Source organism: Aspergillus welwitschiae (genome assembly GCF_003344945.1).
Source record: "Aspergillus welwitschiae strain CBS 139.54b unplaced genomic scaffold BDQ94scaffold_4, whole genome shotgun sequence".
NCBI classification, from domain to species: Eukaryota; Fungi; Ascomycota; class Eurotiomycetes; order Eurotiales; family Aspergillaceae; genus Aspergillus; species Aspergillus welwitschiae.
In genome coordinates, this window is record NW_020798698.1 from 163,575 (window position 1) to 186,855 (window position 23,281).

The 23,281-nt window shown below is 52.9% G+C and overlaps 8 protein-coding genes across 8 annotated transcripts; 5 read left to right on the forward strand and 3 right to left on the reverse strand.

Moving 5' to 3' along the window:
* The first annotated feature begins 125 nt into the window (after positions 1-125).
* On the forward strand, positions 126-1,283 carry BDQ94DRAFT_136189 (Vps55 family protein). The gene is made up of 3 exons (XM_026764815.1): positions 126-360; positions 440-653; positions 809-1,283. Exons 1-3 carry the CDS (start codon positions 322-324, stop codon positions 940-942), a joined length of 387 nt encoding a protein of 128 aa, XP_026630347.1. The 5' UTR covers positions 126-321; the 3' UTR covers positions 943-1,283.
* Positions 1,284-1,393: 110 nt separating this feature from the next.
* Positions 1,394-3,032, forward strand: BDQ94DRAFT_136190 (uncharacterized protein). Its single transcript, XM_026764816.1, has 2 exons — positions 1,394-1,508; positions 1,562-3,032. Exons 1-2 carry the CDS (start codon positions 1,457-1,459, stop codon positions 2,878-2,880), a joined length of 1,371 nt encoding a protein of 456 aa, XP_026630348.1. The 5' UTR covers positions 1,394-1,456; the 3' UTR covers positions 2,881-3,032.
* Positions 3,033-3,309: 277 nt separating this feature from the next.
* Positions 3,310-4,064, forward strand: BDQ94DRAFT_166538 (UPF0220 family protein; the record flags this gene model as incomplete). Its single annotated transcript, XM_026770570.1, has 4 exons — positions 3,310-3,408; positions 3,472-3,732; positions 3,841-3,872; positions 4,001-4,064. 4 exons carry the CDS (start codon positions 3,310-3,312, stop codon positions 4,062-4,064), a joined length of 456 nt encoding a protein of 151 aa, XP_026630349.1.
* A 727-nt stretch (positions 4,065-4,791) lies between these two features.
* fes1 (Hsp70 nucleotide exchange factor FES1) lies at positions 4,792-5,838 on the reverse strand (the record flags this gene model as incomplete). Its single annotated transcript, XM_026768684.1, has 4 exons — positions 4,792-4,902; positions 4,987-5,094; positions 5,157-5,348; positions 5,422-5,838. 4 exons carry the CDS (start codon positions 5,836-5,838, stop codon positions 4,792-4,794), a joined length of 828 nt encoding a protein of 275 aa, XP_026630350.1.
* A 2,177-nt stretch (positions 5,839-8,015) lies between these two features.
* act1 (actin ACT1) lies at positions 8,016-10,792 on the forward strand. Its single transcript, XM_026764817.1, has 7 exons — positions 8,016-8,395; positions 8,523-8,553; positions 8,811-8,866; positions 9,054-9,084; positions 9,159-9,930; positions 9,993-10,224; positions 10,282-10,792. Exons 1-6 carry the CDS (start codon positions 8,389-8,391, stop codon positions 10,221-10,223), a joined length of 1,128 nt encoding a protein of 375 aa, XP_026630351.1. The 5' UTR covers positions 8,016-8,388; the 3' UTR covers position 10,224; positions 10,282-10,792.
* A 751-nt stretch (positions 10,793-11,543) lies between these two features.
* Positions 11,544-14,880, reverse strand: ade1 (bifunctional aminoimidazole ribotide synthase/glycinamide ribotide synthase). The gene is made up of 3 exons (XM_026776776.1): positions 13,956-14,880; positions 13,358-13,885; positions 11,544-13,295 (listed from the first exon to the last, which is right to left on the reverse strand). The coding sequence occupies exons 1-3, from the start codon at positions 14,233-14,235 to the stop codon at positions 11,677-11,679; spliced, it is 2,427 nt and encodes an 808-aa protein (XP_026630352.1). The 5' UTR covers positions 14,236-14,880; the 3' UTR covers positions 11,544-11,676.
* Positions 14,881-15,180: 300 nt separating this feature from the next.
* Positions 15,181-18,041, forward strand: BDQ94DRAFT_182699 (mitochondrial protein Pet127-domain-containing protein). The gene is made up of 5 exons (XM_026774221.1): positions 15,181-15,432; positions 15,523-15,801; positions 15,856-15,946; positions 16,006-16,069; positions 16,140-18,041. The coding sequence occupies exons 1-5, from the start codon at positions 15,244-15,246 to the stop codon at positions 17,728-17,730; spliced, it is 2,214 nt and encodes a 737-aa protein (XP_026630353.1). The 5' UTR covers positions 15,181-15,243; the 3' UTR covers positions 17,731-18,041.
* A 1,058-nt stretch (positions 18,042-19,099) lies between these two features.
* Positions 19,100-23,032, reverse strand: BDQ94DRAFT_166543 (uncharacterized protein; the record flags this gene model as incomplete). Its single annotated transcript, XM_026770571.1, has 1 exon — positions 19,100-23,032. One exon carries the CDS (start codon positions 23,030-23,032, stop codon positions 19,100-19,102), a length of 3,933 nt encoding a protein of 1,310 aa, XP_026630354.1.
* Between the last annotated feature and the right edge of the window lie 249 nt (positions 23,033-23,281).

The following is a 23,281-nucleotide window of genomic DNA, read 5'->3' on the forward strand; positions in this document are numbered from 1 at the left end:
AGTACTGAGAGTAACTCATGCTTAAGGCTAAGCTCTCACTGCTTGGCTGGCCCGCTGCCTCAGGCCGCCCGCCCCATCATCCACTTCCGCTGCACGTCACTGCCTTCCCATTCATTCATTCCATTCCAATCTCCTGCTTCATCCAAGGCTTTGGCCGTCCTCGGTTTGCGGTGCTCCTCTTGTCGCCATCTCGTCTTAATACCCATGTTACTTTGACTCTGCTATCCTTTCCACAAGCTTTACTAGTCAAGCTTCGTTGGTGCGAAGCTCCTCCCACTTCTGCCTGTTGTCGTGGACTCTGAACGGTCCTACTCCGCAATCATGACCGCCGGACTCAAGACGATCATCGCCCTCTCCTTCGTATGTCTTCTTTGGAGCTATATTGAAGATTATTTGCTTCTGCTGTTTGGGGCTCTTGCTAATTGCTATCCCGGCATAGGTTCTCGCCATTGGCTTCCTGCTTGTTATCCTGTCATCGGCGCTCTGGCACAACTTCCTCCCACTGGTCGTCGTTGCGACTTACGTGGTTGCTCCCCTGCCCAACTGGATCTGCTCGCGATGCGCAAACCCCGATGATTTTATGGACAGCTCTGGCAATGCTGCTGCTGATTTTGGTCGTTTCCTCACGGGCTTCCTGGTGCTGATGGGTATTGGTGAGTGGATTTCTCGGATAGGCGGGCTAGGTCGGCGGTCGCAATCATCCCTACCTACCATTGAAGCCGACTGCAGACTGTGCTGCGCCTGAATATATATGCCCTTGTTCTTTCCCAACTCTCTTGATCCCCGCTGACCATTTTCACTTCACTAGCCCTCCCCGCCGTCCTTGCGCACAGCGGCGCTATCGAGATCCCCGCCATGATCATGTCCATCATTGGCGGTCTGTTGCTCTACGGAACTATCATCAGTTTCTCCATGTTCTTCCGGGAACAGGAAGACTTCTAAATTGCCATGCGCACCGATATCTGCAAGACCAGATTTCGCATTGGATACCCGCTCGCAGATTGTTGATCGACCTTTTGAAGCAAGCCGCCTTCCATGTTCTTGACCAATGCACCTTTATGAGACATCGTTTTGATTTGACGTATGCTAGGCGTACTGATGTGTTTTTTGATGCCCCGGGAGTAACTAGCTGTTGATTCCACTCTCGTTGTTCGATGATACGATTGATGTACTATAGCCAGTACGAGGTTATATAGAAACTCTGCCAGTGCAGTGTGATACATTCCTTCATTCAAATGTATAACCCATGCCTCCACCTCTTTCTCTTAAAGCTTGGAGATGCCGATGTCTTCCGCTCTGTAATTGTGCCTAAATGGCGGTCACGTGGGTGCGCGCCGCCTGGGCGCGTCGTGTAAAATTACCCGCGCCGACTGGTGAGTGAGCGTGCAACAATGATCCAATATCGTCAGTTATAACACGAGTAATATGTGAACGAGTTATCCCTCGTCCATCTAACATGAATGTATGGTCTGGCACAATATCGCTGGATGGAGGCACACAACTCCAAGGTGAGCCTCGCCATCCACCCGGCTACATTCGCCCTACTCATCACCAAAGCTAGGCCTGCAATTGATTGACCGGTCGTCGAACTGGCAACCAGACATTGGCAAAGACTCCGCGCTCAGCCTTCGCTGTTTCGTTAACCCGTCCCTCATACCACTCTATGCACGATGTGGTCCCAATCTCGAAGTTCACACAAATAGCCCGCAGACCTCGCAATGGCTGAAGGACAAGCTGACGGGCACTATCTGGTTGGAAGAAGATGACTTGGATCGGTTGCAGACGCTACAATGCCCAATTGGGCTGCTCGTGGGGGTTGACAATGATGGGCGGACAAAGACTTCTGAAGCCAACACGACCGATCTCTTGATACACGGAATGCTGTCAACCACGACATCCTACGAACGACCGCCCACCCCGCCTGTCTCTTCACCGGAGCTAGACCACCAGCCGTCTCAAGTTATAAGACAGGAACTGAGAATATATGCCACTCCAATCTCTGCACATCTCATTGCCAAAACCCAATCTCTCCCATCTCCACAAGATACCGATGGCCACGGTCGATTCCCTCAGTTCCTTCCGGACATTCGCTCGCCAAGTCCCAAGCGCAGACGTGTAGCAACGCTCTTCGAATCAGTGGCGCAGCATCATAAGAGAGTACGGCAGAAGGGAGGCGAGGCTGTATCGCAGTTAATGGCGCGATCACTCTCCCAGTCGTCCCAGCAACTGCAAGGCCTTCGGGTCAAGCGAGAGTCAGAGGAGCCTTCCCTTCCCCAATTGGACCGGATCGCCTCACAGCGGTCCCGCTCTGTATCTATCGGAGCAAATCTCAACACAAAACTTCTGGAAGCTCGATCAGAGCAGTCGAGGCCTAGCAGCAGACGGGGCTACGTGCGCGAACTGAACTCTTGGAGAGGCACGCCAAACCCATTCGTGGAGTCATCATTACGAAGAGAAAAAGAATTGTCACCGGAATTGCCGTCTGAAGGGAAGCTTGAGTCTCCAACTGCGCCCAAGGATGCCGATACCATTATTGCGGAGAACAAAAACACGATAACGCGGACAATCTTGACCTGCATGCGGCTTTACGGCTTCAACCGTGCTACAGCACGCTCCGCGAGCTCGAGCAGGCCGCAAACCGGGACCGGCAGCCATGATATGGTCACTGCGAATGATGAAGGATTTTCCAACACCGATGAAGATGAATTCAAGGCAATGTACCATGCGACCTATCGCGCATCAACCTTTGCACTGCGGAAGTATCTGAAAGAGCCGTCTTCAGGCGAAAACGACTCGCCGAATAAGCCACCACTATTGGAGAAGGGGAAAGCAATGACGTACATCGATGAGTTCTTGAAATTGTTTTGCGAGGAGAATTAAGTCTGTCTGGTACAGATAACGAGTGATGAGTTACAAAGTATATAGCACAGCGATATTGTTTGAAGCCAGGAAGCTATCAATGTTTATCCAAGGTGTATACCACCACGTCACAGCACAAACATACGTGCCATATTTGCAAAAAGGAACCTTACCCTATTTAATTTTGGTATCTCATAAACAAAAGGTACTATTTACAATAAGCAGCACCGCATGAAGGATTCCCTTCTACAGGAAGTAGATAGATAGTACTAGGGAGCATAGATCGGGCAGGTGATTTTCCGGCCCCGGCACTGCATCATCGCCGGCTGCCCCGAACAGCTCCAACCAACCCGCCGATCCAGCCATACGGTGATACCATCTTCAGTGCTGGCACACACCCCATTCTTCGGAATCACATCTTACTTTTACTGATAATATACCCCCAGCAAAATGGACGTCTCTAACAACCGTCTTTTTCGCTGGTCCAAGCCCGAATGGCTTAACAACTCCGCCGTGCGCAACGCAGGCGTGTACACCTCCGGCGCACTGGTAAGCTCCCATCGTCACCATCACCACCACCATCAAGCAACACAACCACTCACATGGCAGTAGTTCTCCCTGGGTTTCTTCTTTCTCATCGACGCCGCCGCTTTCTCCCACAGCGCTCGTAACGGCTCCTTCGTGCACGTCAAATTCGTCGACTGGATCCCCGGCATCTGCTCCGCGCTGGGAATGCTCGTTATCAATTCGATCGAGAAGTCGCGTCTTCATGCCGATAGCTTCAGTTACAGTGGGAGTGGGGTTGCGTGGAAGGCGAGGTTTGTGCTGTTCTTGGGATTTGCGTTGCTCGCTGGTGGATTGGCTGGGAGTGTGGTCAGTATTCACCTACATATAATTCCTTCCCTTGTTACCCTCTTATCTGTTGATTAGGGTATCGGGGTCGCCGGAGTAGAGTGGTTAGGCTAACACATGGCAATATAGACGGTCATGGTACTCAAATACCTGGTCCAGGGGTATCCCCTTCCGACACTCTACTTTGGTATTGCGAATGTTATTGCAAATGGACTGGTTATGCTGAGGTGTGTATTCCGTAGGAAAACACAAGCAGGAACAGATTTACTAATGAACTCTGCGATTGCAGCACCATCGTCCTATGGATCTCCCAGAATATAGAAGACGATTACACCTATAACCTTGCTCTGTGATGGATGGATACCCCATATGAGATGAGATGGTCTAGTTGTGGTGCTGATCGATTGATTGATTGATTGATTGGCTGGTATGAGATGAAAGCGATACTACTCCGCGACGTGTTATTGTATTATGAATTGTGCGCTTCTTTCATGTGGTCGGTCTTTACTACTACTTCTTGTTCCTTGATGGAATCATGGAGGTCAATTACTCTTTATGATGGTTGTCGGGTTGTTGTATAAAGCAATGGCTGCATTGAGTGGTCTGCATTTGTGCTTGTTTGGTTATTAGGTAGTTCTGTTTTTAGCATGCTTGTTACAAATTATGATTATGGATATCATTCGACGGATCTAAGTTTTCCAGTAGTTCTTTAAGCGTGGAATGACGTTCCTTGCTGGAACTTGATAACAGGCATCCATTTAACCACCACCGGTGTTGGTTGTGATATACTACACGGCAGGAGCCGAGCAGAGACACGCGTTGCCAAGATCAGGTCAATGGAAATTCTCAGGCAACAATATAGTACGCTATCTTAAGCTGTCTGAAATTGTAACTTGAAAGGAAATACTAGTAGTACGTAGTGTCACGAAGCATATCCGATGTCTTTATATTTCTTGGCATGATGCGCATGAGACATATCAAAACAGCGCAGGGTATCTAATTCTAGGCAGCCATGTGGACTGCCAAGGACGGTAACTAGTACCTCTAACTAGCCATGCACCATGTTCCATGATCTGTATTTTATTTTGGGATCAGGTGGGGGCGTATGGCTTGAGCCTCATAGCTGAGGCGGGTGCCTGTCACGGCATGTCGCCCTGATGCTAGCATCGTCAATGCCCTAGCTCGGTCGACCTGCTCTAGGCAGTCGACAGTCTAGCATAGCCCGGCCATGTAATTTTATATCGGATCACATCAGGAAACACGTCTGGCGTATACGCGCAATGCACGTGTGCCTCTCAAGGGCACCACGTGCTCGCCAGATGACGACGAAGTAGGCTTGCTAGGCGACAGCATCCGATCAACAGTACATGTCACAAATGTCGGCTGACTCTTCAAGCAGAAGCCTCGACCTTGTGAGCACGGAGCTTGTCCATAAGCGCATCGACGGCATCCATGTCTCCGGCGTCGATCTTGTCACGAGAGTAACCCTCAGGAAGGCTCTTGGTCACCTCGTCCATGGCGGGCTGGTAGTTGCGGACCGCCGAGGAAATAGCATAGACGGCCTTCTTGCGAACAACGGGAGTGGTGTCCGCGGTGGCAAGGGAGACGAGCTTCGGAAGAGCGTTCAGGACAATGAGCTATTGTGGGGTATATGTTAGCTTTATTTGGACTCTAAATGGTAAGGGGACAAGCGAGACATCGATAACATACCTTATCCTGCGCCTTTTCGTTGTTCTGCACAGCCGTGCCGATGCACCACGCCGCCATGCGGCGCATGTCCGGTTCCTTGTGGTCAAGAAGCTCGACCAGAGGGGTCCACAGACCCAAAGGCTCCAGGTTGTTTGCGTTATCGATCGATTCAATGAGCTGCTCAAAGTTATCGAATGCGATAAGCTTGTTCTCCAGGTCGACTTCATCGGAGCGAAGGGCTTCCATGGCGGCTTTCATCAGGTCGGCTTCGGAGGGTCCGCCGAAGAGAGTCGAGAGCATCTGCGGCGTGAGGCCGCGGGAGGGATCGGCGGGGGCATTGTTGCCAGAGTTGTTGTTATTGTTGTTTTCACCGGAGGATTGCTCCTCGGTAGCGGCTTTGATACTCCATTTAAGGAGGCTGTTCATGTTGGGGTCCATGGTGTTGGAGTGGGAGATGGTTCGGTGGTGGAGAGTAAAATTTGTGTCGGGGTTGGCGACCTGTCTGATAGGAGGCTGGACGTCGTTGGGAAGGAGAACAGGTAAAAAAGTGAAATTATGTAGATTGTATCAATCACTATGAGAATATCTCTATAGAGAAAATATTGTGGTGGATGTGATAGTCCAAAAAGATGCGCCGGTAGTCTATGAAGGTAAAGAAAAAGCGTGACGTTCTGGACGAATCGAGAGGGTTCATGCGGCTCCGACGGCCTTCCACCTCCTTCCACCGCACGCTGACATTCAGTCTGCGAGAAAAGGGCACAACAAATGCTGTCCTATTTACTTTCACCTGACAGAGCCATATACTGTATCTACCCGAGACTCCATACTGTTAGTACTTTCTCTGTATAGCCTGCTATCTTGGTCAAATCAAGACCAGCCAGCGGCGCTGCAGCGTACCCCGCCATGCTCGGATAACCCCGCGATGCGGTCATACATGCCCGATATGCAGTGCCTTCTGGCTGCTGTTCACCGACCGAGACATTTCTGCGCGTGGCACGAGGATACCGTTAGATGACCATGCATTCTTCACTGCCTGCACCGCCAATGAAGATCGGCTTACGAAGAATCAACGCGGCCCTTATGCGATTGACATTCCATGGGGCTGGCATCAGTTCTGGCTAGGCTTCCCTCTTTGAAGCCCCCAATTTCAGGGCCCGGTGGGAAACGGCGGTAAAGAAATCTGACAGCGCATAGGAATTGACCGGAATCGAAGGGCATCAGTCGATCATTCCTACCTGACGTGGAATTAGGGACACTACAGATATGGCGGAGTACAGAGAGAACAGCGGGCACAGAGACGATCAGGCAATTGCATTAACTAAAAAGGATGCAAATTCAGGGATAAGAAACGGCCACGCTAGAGACTAAGGAGATACGAACGAGGGGCAAAAGAGTACGAACCCCTTAAAAGCCGGATAGACCAAGTGGTTCAGTTTTAGTGAACGGGGGGGAAGGATCCAGAAGCCTGAAGTTTGGACCGGTCGGGCTATGCTCATCGTCCATTCTCAGCTCTTGGTTGTTCCCTGGCCCGTCGGCTCCAAGGCGGGCTGTGCTATAATTATCCAGTCGTGGGTAAGCTAATGCTGTAGGCTATCATCATCACTATCATCATCATCATCGGCCAACATGATTATTGTTCCAACCTTGTTCTGTGGTACACATTCGGGCTGAGCCATTGACGGCGGCAACCCTGGGTCGGTTCAGCCCCACGAGGGTGCGCAAGTGTTTTTGCCATCGTGATTCCCCTCGCCTGCTCTTCCTCCTGCTGCTCTTCTCAGTTGTCGAAAGGGCCACCTCAACGGAATGTCCGGGTGAGAGGAACAGTAAGGGAACACAAGAGATCAGTTGTAGGAAGGCCACAATAATTCTGCCTGGAGGCAACCATGGTGGAAGGTTGACATCAGGTTGAGTGTATATAAACAAATGAGAGGACATATCCATGGAAATGTATACTTCCATAATCACAATTGTCACGTCTTCCTTTCTTTCCCTCTTAAGTCGTCTTGATACATACATCAGATCTCTATCTCTCTCTCTCTCCAGAGCCAGATTAGTACCACTTCTCAGCTCAGCAAGTACACGTTCTGGTCCCCCTTTAGCGCCAGAGTGTATAAATTACCCGCTTACCTGACGAGCGGTACTCGGCGTGAAAGTGTGGCGGTGACAGCACTCGGACTAAACGGCACTAGTGCTCCCGGCGGTGCAATCAACGGTGCCGAAATACCGGGACTAGACCCGGAAAAGCCTAGACTGGGGCCCACCTCACCCCGCCTGATCCAGTCCAACCTCTCCCTTTTTCGTGCCCGTTCAGTCACTCCCCCTCCCCCTTAAGCAAGTCAGTGTGTATTTGGCGTAAAAAAGGGACCTTCCAGACTGGTTGGAAGAACGCTGACTGGTGTGTATTGCCTCCCCTTTCAGGCTTCTCTCTTTTCCCCCCCTCCCATCTTGTGACTCCGTATTTGTAGAAGGAGTTACTTGGAAGGTGGTGCCTGCTGGAGACTTCATTAATTAAAATTGGACTTCTTGCCCCCTAATTGATTGATCATATATAGTACTATCTAGAGACTGAGCAGCAAGTTCGTATGTGCTGACTATCGCTTTCACCAAACCCCCCCCCCCCCTCTCCTCCTCCCCCTACAGCCAATCTGACCAGAACCAAAACCAGACCAGACAAAACCAAACCAGACCAGACCAAACCCAACGTGAACCAAACCCAACCAGGCCAACCCGCACCCACTCTTGCTTTCCACCACCACCGACTCCCTACTAACCCGACGGCCTCCATCACTTTCCACTCCTCCCCCCGTTTCCTCCCTCTCCAACCTACTTACCTCAACTCATCCCATCTCTCTCTTGACTTTACTACTTCCCTCTCCTCCCTCCCCATCTCTATCCCCATCAACTCACTCTTCTCTTTCTTCATCTTCTCTCTCTTTCGTCTCTTTTTCTTATTCTCCGTAGTCCGATTCTTAATCCCACACAGTCACCATGGAAGGTAAGGGCTTCCTGCCACCTTGCGTCTTGCTCGCTTCCCAAGCTTCTCACTCCCCCTCCCCCCTCCGTTACCCCCCTCAACGCCCACCTTCACAACTTGGCTAACATCTTATTTTTCCATCATCTAGAGGAAGTTGCTGCTCTCGTCATTGACAATGGGTATGTTACTTTGGGTTCTCGATGATTTTGGCGATGGATTCGTCCTGCTTGTTGTGGTTTCTCGCCAGCTCCAGGGGAGATGGTGCAAAACATACGTCCCCTTTTGGGGCTTGGTCGCGATGATGAACTTGAATGGGATTCTCGCGGGCGTTGCTCTATTACTCCCTCTGGCGCTTATGGAAAGAAACTGGGACAGCTCGATCGATTGGCACGCGAGGCTGTAGTCTGCTCGATTATACTGACTTCTGTGTTCTCAGTTCGGGTATGTGCAAGGCCGGTTTCGCCGGTGACGATGCTCCCCGTGCCGTCTTCCGTAAGTCAACCCCCTCCTCATATCCGCTGTGCTGGATATCCTTCCTCCTGGCTTGATGGGTTCTTCCCACTCTTCATAGCAATTGCCACCCATTGCGTCCTTGCGCTGGGTTGCTAGCTTATGTGGGGGCGGTGAATTACCCGTCATGTTAGCACCGGTTCGAATAGTCAACTAACTTGCGGTACAGCCTCCATTGTCGGTCGTCCCCGTCACCATGGGTAAAGCTCCCCTTTGTTTCCCCCAAGTTGGCCTGTTAGGCTGGGTGATCGGTTTTATCTAATGCCGCCCGCAGTATCATGATTGGTATGGGTCAGAAGGACTCCTACGTCGGTGATGAGGCACAGTCCAAGCGTGGTATCCTCACCCTCAGATACCCCATTGAGCACGGTGTCGTCACGAACTGGGATGACATGGAGAAGATCTGGCACCACACCTTCTACAATGAACTCCGTGTCGCTCCTGAGGAGCACCCCGTCCTCTTGACCGAAGCCCCCATCAACCCCAAGTCCAACCGTGAGAAGATGACCCAGATCGTCTTCGAGACCTTCAACGCCCCCGCCTTCTACGTCTCCATCCAGGCCGTCCTGTCCCTGTACGCCTCCGGTCGTACCACCGGTATCGTTCTGGACTCTGGTGACGGTGTCACCCACGTTGTCCCCATCTACGAGGGTTTCGCCCTTCCCCACGCCATCTCCCGTGTCGACATGGCTGGTCGTGACCTGACGGATTACCTCATGAAGATCCTGGCCGAGCGTGGTTACACTTTCTCCACTACCGCTGAGCGTGAAATTGTCCGTGACATCAAGGAGAAGCTCTGCTACGTCGCTCTCGACTTCGAGCAGGAGATCCAGACCGCTTCCCAGAGCTCCAGCCTCGAGAAGTCCTACGAGCTTCCCGACGGTCAGGTCATCACCATCGGCAACGAGCGTTTCCGTGCTCCTGAGGCTCTGTTCGCTCCTAGCGTCCTGGGTCTGGAGAGCGGTGGTATCCACGAGACCACCTTCAACTCCATCATGAAGTGTGATGTTGATGTCCGTAAGGATCTGTACGGCAACATTGTCATGGTATGTTTTTTCCTCGGCCCCTTGATGAACACGGAGTGGCCTGATCACTAACCCACCTCTAGTCTGGTGGTACTACCATGTACCCCGGTATCTCCGACCGTATGCAGAAGGAGATCACTGCTCTTGCTCCTTCTTCCATGAAGGTCAAGATCATTGCTCCTCCCGAGCGCAAGTACTCCGTCTGGATCGGTGGTTCCATCCTGGCCTCCCTGTCCACCTTCCAGCAGATGTGGATCTCCAAGCAGGAGTACGACGAGAGCGGTCCCTCGATCGTCCACCGCAAGTGCTTCTAAGGTATGTGCTTATCATCCAGAGATCACGTCGTATCTTGCTAACGGGGTTTCTATCTAGCTCTTGCGCGTGATCCGTTTCGTACTCTCGTATTCCCCCATGTATTAAAAAGCCCGGAGACACTGGTGACTTGCGGGCCTCTCTGACTCGCACTAGGAGGAAGATCGCCTGAAAAAGGAACTTTTATTTTAGCTGTGGAATAGAGATGGTTTATTTTTTTTTGCAAACGCGTGTCACTACGGCCGCAGGCCACTTTGTGGCGGCAACGAGTAAGAAAACCGGAGGGGCACGAGAAGCGGTGTAGGCGAGGGAATGTATATGGGACCGGTGAACTTCTTTTCATTCAAGTGTTCGACCTCGTGTTTGGCTCCTCTTCTCTCCTGTTGGGCCCGTTTCTGTGCCATTCTTGCCTTCGGGCTGGTTATAGCTTAAAATGCTGCTGCGAATGTTGATCTTCTGTGGATGATCCAGTCTGCTTTTCATCTTTCTGTTTTTTTCACTTTTTTTTTTTTAATTCCTGCCTGCCCATTGAGCTCGTATGACTATCTATGACCTGGTGTCTTTTTCACGGCTTCAGCTGCGACTCCCCGTAGGGCTTCTCCCCGTAACGCCCCTTGTATACAGCCCCACAATCAATTAGATGGCCTAGATCTCGTTCAGCTATCCGCCGGCCTCGTTGTCAGCCTGTCACAGCTATGGAAGGCCACCCAGACCTGAGAGGACCATCGACCATGATGTCATGCCAGCCCCTTCTAGACCGCGGGGAAAGAGATTGGAGGTGTCCGATCCAGCGGCTGTTTCAGCCCAGCTCAGCTAGCTAGTCGTAGCTACTAGGCCAGATGGGTAGTCGGTTTATATGCTTGGTAGGAAGCTGTGTGGAGTCTGATACAGCCCGGATCGCCAATATATACCATTATATTGAATACTGCCAGAAACGGCTATATCTGTTTATAGAATAATTGTTTCAAGTTGTTTGAGAAGTGCTTAGTTGCAGGAAGAGAGTGTCATACATACTACTGATATGAAGGTATCTACTATGAGTATCATCATCCAGGGTATAGATTTCACTTATTTTATTTCTAGCTAGGATGAGAGGAGAAGCGAGTACTGATCGATACGATGTATCTTCGGTTCGTAAGATGGTTAGGATGATGGGAACTTTGTAGTATGCCTGGTATATGAGGCACATCTATACAGTTCAAACCGACGTTTATGACTGGGAAGAAGAATTGAAACAGTGGAAGTCTTGTATTCATTCATTCAAAAACGTAACTGGATGATATCAAATAATGCAAAAAAAAAAAAAATTGAAACGAAAATGAAAGGGGAGGTATAATCCCTCCTGCTTTTCTATGAATTCCATCTCCCATCCCAACCCGCCGCCCTCCGTGATTTCTCTAAGTTTGACATCATATCATAACATAACTATCTTATCAAGATTCAAAATTATCATATTTACGCATCCCATGTCTCCAGACCAGTCAGGATACAGCCTTCCTCGCCCTCCTGCTTGACCTGGAGTTCACCGATCTGGTAGACCGTCTGGCCCTCCTTCTGGAGGAGCTCCGTGATGGCACCCTCAGAGCCCTTCTCCACAGCCAGGATCATACCCACACCGCAGTTGAAGGCGCGGGACATCTCCGTGGCGGTGACGTTGCCGTTCTGCTTGAGCCAGCGGAAGACAGGGGGCAACTCCCAGGTGGAGACATTGATGTGTGCGGCCAGTGTGGCGGGCAGCATGCGGGGAACATTGTCGAGCAGACCACCACCGGTGATGTGAGCAAGACCCTTAATAGCGGCGGAAGAGGTGGCCAGGGCCTTCAGGAGGGGCTTGACGTAGATGCGGGTCGGGGTGAGCAGGGCCTGGCCCAGGGTCTGGGGGCCCGTGGCCGAGGGCATGGTGAAGGGAGCAGGGTCCTGGTAGGACAGACCCGAGCGCTCAACGATCTTGCGGACGAGAGAGTAACCGTTAGAGTGGGGACCGGACGAAGCCAGGGCCAGCAGGACGTCACCAGCCTTCATGGCGGTGGTGTCGGGCAGGATGGTGCGGGCGTTGGGGCCGGTGGTGTTGATGGCACCGACAGCGGCACCGACGGCGTCGTAGGACTCGTCGATGAAGAGACCGGGCATCTCCGCGGTCTCACCACCGATCAGGGCGCAGCCAGCCTGGACACAGCCCTCAGCGACACCGGAAACGAAGGCAGAGGCGGTGGGGACGTCAAGCTTGCCGCAGGAGTAGCAGTCCAGGAAGAAGAGGGGTTCCGCACCCTGGACGACCAGGTCGTTGACGTTCATGGCAACCAAATCGATACCAACGGTGTTGTGCACGCCAGCAGCGTGGGCGATCTTGAGCTTGGTGCCGACGCCGTCAATGGCACCGATGAGAGTAGGAGATTCGGGGTGGTAGGCGGAGTTCGCAGCGGCCAGGGAGAAGAGACCACCGAAGCCGCCGATGACGGCGTCGGTACCGGGGCGCTTGGTCTGGGCGACGGAGCTCTTGATCTTCTGGACGAGGTCATTGCCCGCATCGATAGAGACACCGGCGGCGGCGTAGGTGAGAGACTCCTGGTGAGCAGCGGCAGCATCCCGCTGGCGGAAGGCCCGGTGGGCGATGTCCTTGCGGTAGAACATGTCCTCAAAGTGGATGGTGGCAACGCCCTCGTAACTCTTGCGGACGGCCTCCTCGAGGCTGGATGCGGTGGCCGTGGAGGCAATGACACGGCCGCCAGCGGTCTGGAGCTCGTCCCCGACGAGGTTGGTACCAGCGTGGAAGATCAGAGTGCCTTCGGGGGTAGGGTCCAGGGTGATCTTCTTGCCCTTGGCGTAGGAGCCGGGGTAGCCACCGGCCACGGCGATAACAGTGGTGGAGAAGTCGGGCTTGACCTTGATGGAGACACCGTCGAGCCAGTGCTCGGTGCAGGCGACCATGATCTCAGCCAAGTCGGTGTCGTCGGTGAGCAGAGGGAGGAGGGTCTGAGTCTCGGGGTCACCACCACGGACATTGTACTCGAGAACCTTGGGGCCATCCTTGGTCATCATGAGACCGGTGAAAAGGATACCGACGAAGGGGAATCCTATGAGGTGATTATGGTCAGCGAAGGAAAATAAACCGAAAACAAGACGGGGAAAGACATACCATCTCTGCGCATGCCATCCACGGAAGGCTGAATGATGGAGCGGTCGATCTGAGCGAGAACCTCCTTGGAGGAGATGGGGGTCGGGGCGTAGCAGCCCATACCACCGGTGTTGGGGCCCTGGTCGCCATCGAAGATACGCTTGTGGTCCTGGGCGGCGGGAAGGGAGCGAATAGTGTAGCCATCACTGAAGGTCAGGACACTGAGTTCGTCACCCTCGAGGTACTCCTCGATGACGACCTCGCTACCGGCCTCACCGAACTGGTTCTCGACCATCATTTCACGGAGGGCCTGGTGGGCCTCCTCCTTAGTAGTGGGGATGATGACACCCTTTCCACCGGCCAGACCATCAGCCTTGATGACGACCTGGTGAGAGACGGAGTCGAGGTACTGGCGGGCAGGCTCATATTCGTAAAAGTTCTCATAGGCGGCGGTGGGGATGTTGTGACGCTTCATGAAATCCTTGGAGAAGGTCTTGGAGCCCTCCATGCGGGCAGCGGCCTTGGAAGGACCGAAGCAACGGATGCCAACTGGATTGGAGCGATTCAAGGTTAGTTACAAACGGAACTGCAATTGTTCCATGTCAACGGACAGACTCACCGGCCTGGAAGTAACCCTGGATGCCGTCGACGAGGGGAGCCTCAGGACCGGGGACAACGAGGTTGACACCATTCTGCTGGGAGAAAGCAACAAGACCGGGGTAGTCATTGCCCTTGATGTTGACACTCTGGATCTTGCTGTCGGGACCCTGAGCGGTGCCTCCATTGCCGGGAGCGACGTAGACAATGTCGACGCGGGGAGACTGGGTCAGTTTCCAGGCCAGCGCATGTTCACGGCCGCCATTGCCGACGATGAGAACGCGCAACCGTTCCGTAGTCATGGTGAAAGGTGCAGGGTTCTCTGAGGACCTGATTGACAAGAATAAGGTCAGAGAAGGAGCACAAATGTGCGATTAGAGGGTGGTGAGAGGAGAGGAGAAAAGAGAGGGAGAGGGAGAGAGAGAGAGTGTGGAGGAGAAGATGGAGTGGATGGAGGGGCAAGTGAAACCCCCCATTGGGATACTTTGACTCATGGTTTCTTTTCTGTCAAATGCCCCAGAGCAAGTCCAATTGTAGAGGGTTCCATGCAAAGAATAAAACACTTAATTACTAACCTCAAGAACAGTCTGCACACAGAGTTAGAGGAGCGAAAGTGAAGAGCGAAAGCAGCAATGGGAGCAAGCAAGCAAACCAAACTCAACTCAGTCGCTGGGAATTTTTTTTTTTTGACTTTTTTTATCGATTGGCGGCACGGCGGGGCCAATCAATGGCACCTCCGACCCCGGATTCGGAGTACAGCAGCAGACATAGTACAGGGTAGATGAATAGTTATATAGTTGATTGACATGAACATTTAGAACAGTAAGAAAAAAAAGAAGTGAAAGTATTAGAGAGATATTTCTCTTTATTTCTCATTGTTCATAATCAAGAGGGTGAATCGCTCGAGTGAACAGTTGCACTTTCTCAACTATACTCTGCGGGTACTTGGGGGGATACTGGCTGGTACTTGCTGGTACGTACTGGGTACTCCTTGGGTAGTACGGAGTACTTTGCTTGTTATCAATACCCGTTCGTATGGACAGACAGATTACCACGCCGTATCCAGCACCGTATACTATTACTGTATGCATCATACCAATTACAAACAGCGTATTAGATCAACTCCCCGGGCGGTGAACACACACCGACCGGCAGAAAATCCGAAGCGCGGCGAAGCTTCGAAGGCAAAAAAAATGTAGCTTTTGATCAATTCCTCAATTCATTGCTTCTCAGCGTGCCTTCCATCCTTTAAATCCTTCTTGGGCTGCTCTTGCATTCTTCTACCATTGTCGCTCGTTGATTTGGCCCGAATGTATCGGGCCACCCTGCGGTCTGTCTCAGACCCTTTGCGCGAGCATGTCTGTCTTTCATGCTTAGCTCGCGGCCTCGAAGCCCAGCCCTGGGCTCGCCGCTTCCACACCGCGCCCAGGTTGCGCTCCCAGGCCACCGAGTCTTCTTCCACTGTCGCCATTGAAGAGCAACTGAAGGCGCTGGAGAAGGTATGTATGCGAAATCGGGATGCTACTATGAAGGGCCATTATATGGAAGCTCGAAACCCATGAATGCTAACGGCCTGCTGCTGCGGACAGAACCTCCCGGATAGAAGGACACCCGCCCATGTGAAAAAGTCCCTACGGACGCAAAATCCCAAGTCACCTCAAAATGCAGACAAGAAAGCGGTCCGAAAGGCCGCCAAGCAAGAAGCGATGAAAGTACGCAAGAAGGACCCTGCAAACCAAGCAGCCGACGCCGAGACTCCGAAGGAGGAGAACAAACAACCGGAGCAGAAGGACAAGAAGGACCAAAAAGCTCGCGCGCAGCAGAAGACTTCTCCTGACTCCTCTACATCTCCCAAGCCGCAGGTATCGGTCAGTCAGCTTTACCATTCCACTTGGACTAGCCAGGGTCTAACTCAATGCCAGGCCAACAAGCAGTCTACCAAACTACAGCTCCCTGTTCCAATTACCGGAAAGGACACCGGCAAGATCAATGCAGACCGTGACTCCGTGAAAGGTGCGTCTTCTTCAAAGCGACATAGGAAATTTCCTGCTGGATCACTAACTAGCGCAAAGCCCTCGATGTTGAGACCCCCGAAGTTCCGCAACTAGCCTATGGGCTAGACAGAGTGCTGTTCAAGTAAGTTGCTTCCTTTGCCCCCAGAAATAGTCGATTGCAAAACGGAGCTGACAGCTGCTGCCTTGTACAGCCCGGGAGTCTATCATCTTCGGGATCCGCGATCGCGCGTTTACAATTTCGATCCATACCTTGGCTCCATTATGCCTGTCACCGAATTCGATTTTGAAGCGTTGAAGGAGTACATCACCTCATCCAAGGACGAGCAGCTGCGGAGCCTGGCGCAGAAGGAGAAGAAGAAGTACATTGGCTCCTCTTCCAGTATGACATCCGTTCTGTCGCACTTCCACTACCTCCTGTCCTACTGGAGAGAGGTCAATATCCAACAAGTGTCGCGGGGCTTTCAGGAAAGGTTGCGGACCTTCACGCGACTCTTGCGAGCTCCCTCGGCCATGTTTCTGCGCTACCAGAACGGCGTCTATGCCATCGATGCCGACAAGGAACACGATACGGCCAACATTCTCATGAACCTGGGTAAATCGATGGAGAAGCTTTTGACCATGCCAAAGGAGGAATTCGAGCGCTACCGACGATCTAGCTCCAACAAGATCTCCGCGGAAGAGGAGCAGGCAGTGCCCGAAGCCTACCACTACTCGACATACGGCGATTTCCTGATGCGTTCACAGCTGGATGCCTACGACCCGCGGCTCCCCGGCACCGGCATGTTCGATCTGAAGACCCGGGCGGTGGCATCCATCCGCATGGACGCCAAGAACTTCGAGCACGGCCTGGGCTACGAGATCCGGAAAGCCCATGGCACGTACGAGTCGTATGAGCGCGAGTACTACGACATGATCCGGGCGGCGCTCCTCAAGTACTCTCTCCAGGTGCGCATCGGCCGCATGGACGGCATCTTCGTGGCCTTCCACAACATCGAGCGCATCTTCGGATTCCAGTACCTCAGTCTGCCCGAACTGGACATGGCATTGCACGGCCAATACGACACCGCCTTGGGAGACCGGGAGTTCCTCCTGAGTCTGCAGCTCTGGAACAAGGTCCTCAACAAGGCGACGGCCCGATTCCCCAAACAATCTCTCCGCTTCCACTTCGAGACCCGTGACTCCACGGCCGGTCCACCCTACATGTACATCTTCGCCGAGCCCGTCACAGACGAGGAAATTCACGCGATCCAAACGAAGAATCAAGCCGAAATCGACGCCTACCAGCGCCGCGTGCTTGACCTACCCGGTCGCGCCAACGAAGACGACGACACAACAACAAACGACACCGAAGACATCCCTGCCGACTTCGAGTCCTCCAGCCCCGCCGACGACCTGGCCGAAGACTCAGCCACAACCAAGTCCGAGACCTCCCAGGACGAAGCCGAGACGACCCCAGGCAAAGAAATCATGGGCTTTGCCCTCACCGTCCGCAACATCGTGGACGGTGAATACGTGGACCGCCCGATCCAGTTCCAATCCCCTAACAAGTGGTCCGTTGACTACGAACTGAACCACCTTGACAGTTCCAAGTGCTGGAAACTCTACAATGCCTGCCAAGAACGCCGCCGGAAGGCACTCTCCGGCCGCGGCGAGGACGAGACTGATGTTGCGGCCAATACGTATATTCGCCGCCTTCGCGAATACGCCAAGAAAGGTCGCAAGTACCGCAAGGAGCAGAATAAGCTGGATGAACAGGAGAAGCTGGTCGTTTTGCGCGATTGAGCCTGTATTCGTCCTCTTTCTCTGTCTCCTGTTTTCGGCTAGGCGGAACGGTAGATTGAAGATGATTGATTGATTGATTCACTGATGGATGATTACTTAAACTATGGCCCGCGGTGCGAGGCTGCAGTCATCTATCTAATCAATCGATCAATCGATCTACTCTCCGACTCCATTCCATGGTCCGCTCCCCATCCATTACCAACTATTCACCTCAACAATACTCTATAGATACCTCATGTTCCTCACACCCCATATGTATGTATACTATAATGATTCAAATATTCTCCTTTCACATCTCTGCTGCAACGAGCGTCGTTGTAGTTGCAGGGTGCTGCTCTTCCGTGGAAATGTTCGTTCTCTCTTCTTCATATCATTATTGTAGACGTGATAGGCATTGTAGGTCTGTCTATCTGTTGGTAGCTACTTGATACTTCTTGACACTGCTATTTAATGAATAGTAAAGTATAGATGTAGTTAAAAAAAAAAAAAAAAAAAAAAAAAAAAAAAAAAAAAAAAAAAAAAAAAAAAAAAAGGCTATGGTGAACGGCCAAGATAAATGTAAGAATCAACCGAGATATCATCCCATTGTAGTAAGTAGTATACACATGTATTCACAGATGGTTGCTCTCTACACATCATATCAACAATACACCGACTGTGCTGACCCGACCAAAGAAATGAAACAATCAATTACAGGCCACTCATTCATGGGTCACATGGTCTTTGTCCCCTGCGGGTCAATTCTCTCCATGACGGAGAATATTCTCTATGACATTAACAATTAGGGCATCAATGGGCTTCAACGAAGATAAGTCAACGAAAATAAAAAAAAGGTAAGGCAGATCTGCAAAGCACCATCAAAACCCAGGGTTCTCGAAAGGAAAGTTAAGGAACGCCACCTAGCCCTTGCGCCAAACAGCAAGATGCGAAACCAAAGTGCTCTTGCTTTTCCTGGAGCAACTGCCCCTCTTGAGGCAACACATGACAGAAGGAAATTCGGAGATGAGAGAGGGACATAAAAGGAGTGGTCAGCGTCCGGTGGACACGCCAGGAATCTGAGTACCAGCTGGCGAGACAGGACACAGAACCAAGAGGGAAAAGACAAGAGGTAAAGGAAACAATGGACGGTCAAGGACTGATGAGAGACAGAGGAGGAGCGAACGCCGTCCACTGCCTAGGGAATCGGAGCTTCGGTAAGGGGATGGAGGGAAAAGAAAAGAGAAGGTGGTTGGATGTAGATGGAGAGCCGAACAGTGACGGCCTAAAACACGAGGCATATCTTCGACTAGCGAAAATGCGCTTGCGAGTTATCGTGATTCGATTCATTAGTCATGTTTGAGCGAAGAACGAATGGCCCCTTAGCAGGGCATCACTCGAATTTCCCCAGGTCAAGGGGAGGTGGCGCCCACTCCAGCTTAGGGGGTCGGTCCGTTGAAACACACACAGCGCCAGATCTCATCTTCTCCAGCTTCTTGCGTTCTTTCGAGGCGCTGCCACTGAGGAAGCCGCGCAGCGTTGATGAGGCTGTTCCGTACGTACTCCTCGCACTAGCCCGAGTACTGGTGGAGACCGTACTGGAACTGCGGGCACTGCGGACGCTGCTGGACTTGCTGACCGTGGATGGTATAGGAGGCACAGGCACCGCCAGACGAGAGGATGATGTGCTGGAGCCAGTATACTCTGGGGGCAGCATGTGAGGAGCATAGCCTGGGACCGAGAAAGGAGCCGTCTGCGGGCGTTGTCGGAGCTCAGCGACCAGGCTACTCTCCGCATCAAGTCCCTTAAACATATCCAGATGGTCTTTCGGGCTCGTGGGCTCAATCTCCGGCGGCAACTGCACGGGAAGCTCCGGTGGTGGCTGGATCTCGGCTTCCGACACTGCCACATCTAGTTTCATATTGTCCAGCATCAACCCAAGGCTTCCGGCTGTGGTGGGGCGTCCGTCGCTCGAAGCGTCATCGTCCAACCCGGTCATATCATCTTCGATACCGTGGGCCAAGTTGTAGTTACGGTACAGATATCGACGGAGGCGAGCAACCTCACCATCCCATTTCCGGCTCAACGACTGGAGAATAACCTCGACGTCTTGCTGCATGAGGGGAGATGTCTCGGCAGGAACACTCAGGCTCGAGGCTACTGAGGCGCCGGAGCGGTGACCAGACGTTTGCTGCTGTTTGGACGACTTACTGCTCGTCTTTCCATTCATGGCGGCATGTAACGAACGACGGATAGAGCTGGTTGCCGAGCTCTGCGCAAGGCTCACATCCCGCTTCACGTTCCGGATCTCACGCCGGACCCGCTCGAGCGATTGGACCCGGTCACGATCCATGAATGACAGACTCAATAGGGATCTGTTCCGCTGCAGCCCATTTACCAGGACCGTGAACGACTGTAAGTTGATGTCATTGTTCTCACAGTATACTTCACGGAGACATTCATTGTCTTCCAGCACCGAGGCCAGAGTGTTTGCCCCCTGCAAGCCCAGTTTCTGATGCTCGATCCTCAGAACTCGCAAGGACTTGTTCTTTTTCAGACCAGTCAGGGCCAGATTCAGACCAATTCCGAACCGAGCGACATCCAAATGAGCGCTTTCTCCACTGATATCCAAATCTTCAAGCGTCTCGTTCTCCTCGAACATCAGCTGGAGCGCCTTGCACGTCTCAGGGCCGGCATCATACGGAAGAGAAGCCTTGGAGATGTCCAGGCATTTCAACGTCCGGTTCTTTCGCAAGGCCTCCACCAACTCCTGGAACTGCTCCTCCTTTTTAAAGTCAATCATCCTCATTGACATATGAGTTGGTGTCTTGTTTTGCGCAATGGCTTTGAAAAGGTACGAGCAGCCTTGATCAAGGCGGTTCTCATTGACGTGAAGATGCAGATCGCGAGGGAACCCGTTGGCTGTCATGGAATGCAGGAAGATGGCTACATCCTGACCGCTGAGTCCACACTGGTCCAGGCGAAGCACCCGCAGACCCCGAGATCGGTCACTGGCCAGATATGTGGCTATGGCATCGACAGTCTCCCGGTTTACGAGGGTCCGGCTCAGTGAGAGTTCCTCCAGGCGCCAGTTGAACAACGTCTCGGGGGTGATGAGAGGTTCTGTGCCCGAGGTGCGAGAGATACGAGACAAGTCGAGCGTCTTGATCTGACTGAAGTAGCCGAGGTACTGCTGGAGGATGTCGGGGCTAAGGCGACCCTGCACACCCGAGATGTTCATTGCCTCCAGAGTTGAGGACTGAGCGACGACCGTAGACAGGAGAAGGTCAAGATCGTGAACTGACAAGCCACAGTTGCCCACCTCCAATGCTCGCATGTGACTGGACCGTTGAGACGAGGCATCCACGAGATAGTCGAGATCCGAATCGCCCAGCTTGATACCGTTCAGCACCACCCAGTCAACACTCGTCAGCTCTCGTCGGCAGATGGGGAAAATCGCTTCAGGGATTCCACATCCTGGATCATGACTTTCACTATCCGACTTCGGAATGCGGCTCAGGGTATAAGAGAAATCCAGGCGGCGAAGCCACTTGCTCTTCAGAGTCAACGCACGCACTTCCTGGGACAACACCGATAGGTTCTCCTGACCCGGGATATGGATCGGCGCCCCAGCACGACTCAGCAGAGCGTCTTTATCCGGGCCGTAGAGGTCGCGTAGGCCTTGCAGAACATCCAAGCTGACTCCACTAAATGAGATAGACCGGAAGGATTCGTTGTATCGAAGGGCTCGCAGAACGGCTATCAGTTCTAAAGCCATATACTTCTTTTGCCGAGCGGAGGCGGGCGGTAGGAGCTTGAAACACGGGGCATCATCGCATTGCACATCAATGGTATATCGAATGTTCGAAGTGTCGATGTCGTAACTGGCCGAGTAGGCGACCAATGTCCGGTCGAAGCAACCATAATCTTCGTCCAAGCTCACCGGGGGGAAGTTGCTCTCGTTATCGAGGTCCCGAGGAACGATGAAGTCATACGGTTGTTTGATCCACAAGGGACGTAAGAACTCGGTCTGTTGTCGAATCCAGAAGGCAATCTCCACGGAATGCACCGATGCGAGGAAGACCGAGAACGGTTTCCGCGTTGGCACACGGAACGTTAGATGCAAGCTATCGTCGCCCCATTCCATGGAGAGACAGGTCAGGTTCATCAGTCCGAATGAGGTTGCCGCATCGAGGTCACTCAAGGATACCACGGAGCTGCGGCTGGAGATCTTGTGCAACGGGATCAGGTGGAGCTTGTGCGACCCAAGGGCGAGATAACAGCCCGTCGGTGACAGTTTGGTGAGATCTTCGGATGACGCCCGGGCAGGGGACTTGCTGGACGCCATCTGGATCACCCGGAACATTCGAAAGGTCTCTGGATCATAATCCCGCTCGTACTCGAGCATGCGGACCACGCAATCCGCCGTCTTCTGGTCAAAGACCAGCGGGTCGGCCCCGCGGATCAATTCCGCCGCGGAGCGTATGCCCACCATCCACAGATTCAGTTCCTGGAAATCGGGCGTCTGCATCTGAATGAAGGTGGCTTTTTGAGCCCGTTCATCCACATAGGCCACTTCCACTGTAGACGACGGTCTGCCATCGTCTAACATGTAGACCGCAATGATGCTGTTCAAGGCAATGCCGGAAATGGACTCGCTCGCAGCGGCTAGCTGGGGGTCCTGTAAGGAACTGATGGAGGCGACGGACTGGCGGTTGGCCGCCACTGAGCGGGAGGTGAAGGAAGCCGGAATTGAAGGAAACATATCGGCGGCTTTGCTTTGGTTCTTGAACCGGACGAGATGCGTGTCCGTCAAAACCAGGTAATGGCTCTTCTTTCGCCACATGCCTCCTGTGATCGAGATCTCCCCGTGGTGCAGGATAATGGAGCCAATGCCTTGTCGCAGCTCGGGAGGGTCCTCATCCAGGGACGAGCCTTTGGAGCGGCCCAGCGACCGGTCGTCATCTTCTTGGGAATGCAGCGAGCGAAGGGAACCAAACACGGAGGTTCGTCGTTTCTGTATGGATTTCCGCCGGCTACGAGGCCCCTCAAGCGCCACGGTAGGCAGCGCGGTCACGTAGGTGGCCGACTCGGAATCGGCGGTGCCGGGACGACGCAAGCCACGGGTGGGCGTGGCTCTCGGGGGACTGGGGTGCCGGACCCCAAAGAAACCCGAGTTACGTCGCGATTTCTTCTTCAGAACCTGGGCATCGTCGGAGGGCGACCGTTCATGAGCGGCGGGGGCGGGAAGGGAAGAGGTGGTCATTGATGGGCTGAAGACGCTCAGGCTCTTTCTCCGCTCTTTCTTCCCCAGACTCTCGGCCATGACGGGGGGGGAAGCAGGAGGGCGGAGAAGACGGTAGAGGAAAGGGACGAGGACGCTAGAGGGCGAGACGAGCAGGAGCAAATTGGAAGTCAAGGACGATGTGCCACATCGAGGAGGCCGAAGTCGCCGGGGGGAGGTCACTAAATGGAAGAAAACCGGTAAGAAAAAAAACAAGGCCACCGACCACTGGGGGAGGAGCATGATGGGACGATAAGGATGGATAGACATGGCTGCAGGCCTAGCCTAGGA

What these genes read in the sequence shown, in the direction of transcription:
- BDQ94DRAFT_136189 (XM_026764815.1), top strand. Translation starts at nt 322, where the DNA reads ATGACCGCCGGACTCAAGACGATCATCGCCCTCTCCTTC. An exon ending in CGATCATCGCCCTCTCCTTC is followed by an intron (nt 361 to 439) that starts GTATGTCTTCTT and finishes ATCCCGGCATAG; the next exon opens with GTTCTCGCCATTGGCTTCCT. An exon ending in CCTGGTGCTGATGGGTATTG is followed by an intron (nt 654 to 808) that starts GTGAGTGGATTT and finishes TCACTTCACTAG; the next exon opens with CCCTCCCCGCCGTCCTTGCG.
- BDQ94DRAFT_136190 (XM_026764816.1), top strand. Translation starts at nt 1,457, where the DNA reads ATGAATGTATGGTCTGGCACAATATCGCTGGATGGAGGCACACAACTC. An exon ending in TGGAGGCACACAACTCCAAG is followed by an intron (nt 1,509 to 1,561) that starts GTGAGCCTCGCC and finishes CACCAAAGCTAG; the next exon opens with GCCTGCAATTGATTGACCGG.
- act1 (XM_026764817.1), top strand. An exon ending in GGTCGTCCCCGTCACCATGG is followed by an intron (nt 9,085 to 9,158) that starts GTAAAGCTCCCC and finishes TGCCGCCCGCAG; the next exon opens with TATCATGATTGGTATGGGTC. An exon ending in TGTACGGCAACATTGTCATG is followed by an intron (nt 9,931 to 9,992) that starts GTATGTTTTTTC and finishes ACCCACCTCTAG; the next exon opens with TCTGGTGGTACTACCATGTA.
- ade1 (XM_026776776.1), bottom strand. Translation starts at nt 14,235, where the DNA reads ATGACTACGGAACGGTTGCGCGTTCTCATCGTCGGCAATGGCGGCCGT. An exon ending in CCAGGGTTACTTCCAGGCCG is followed by an intron (nt 13,886 to 13,955) that starts GTGAGTCTGTCC and finishes GCTCCAATCCAG; the next exon opens with TTGGCATCCGTTGCTTCGGT. An exon ending in GGATGGCATGCGCAGAGATG is followed by an intron (nt 13,296 to 13,357) that starts GTATGTCTTTCC and finishes ATCACCTCATAG; the next exon opens with GATTCCCCTTCGTCGGTATC.
- BDQ94DRAFT_182699 (XM_026774221.1), top strand. Translation starts at nt 15,244, where the DNA reads ATGTATCGGGCCACCCTGCGGTCTGTCTCAGACCCTTTGCGCGAGCAT. An exon ending in AACTGAAGGCGCTGGAGAAG is followed by an intron (nt 15,433 to 15,522) that starts GTATGTATGCGA and finishes TGCTGCGGACAG; the next exon opens with AACCTCCCGGATAGAAGGAC. An exon ending in CTAGACAGAGTGCTGTTCAA is followed by an intron (nt 16,070 to 16,139) that starts GTAAGTTGCTTC and finishes TGCCTTGTACAG; the next exon opens with CCCGGGAGTCTATCATCTTC.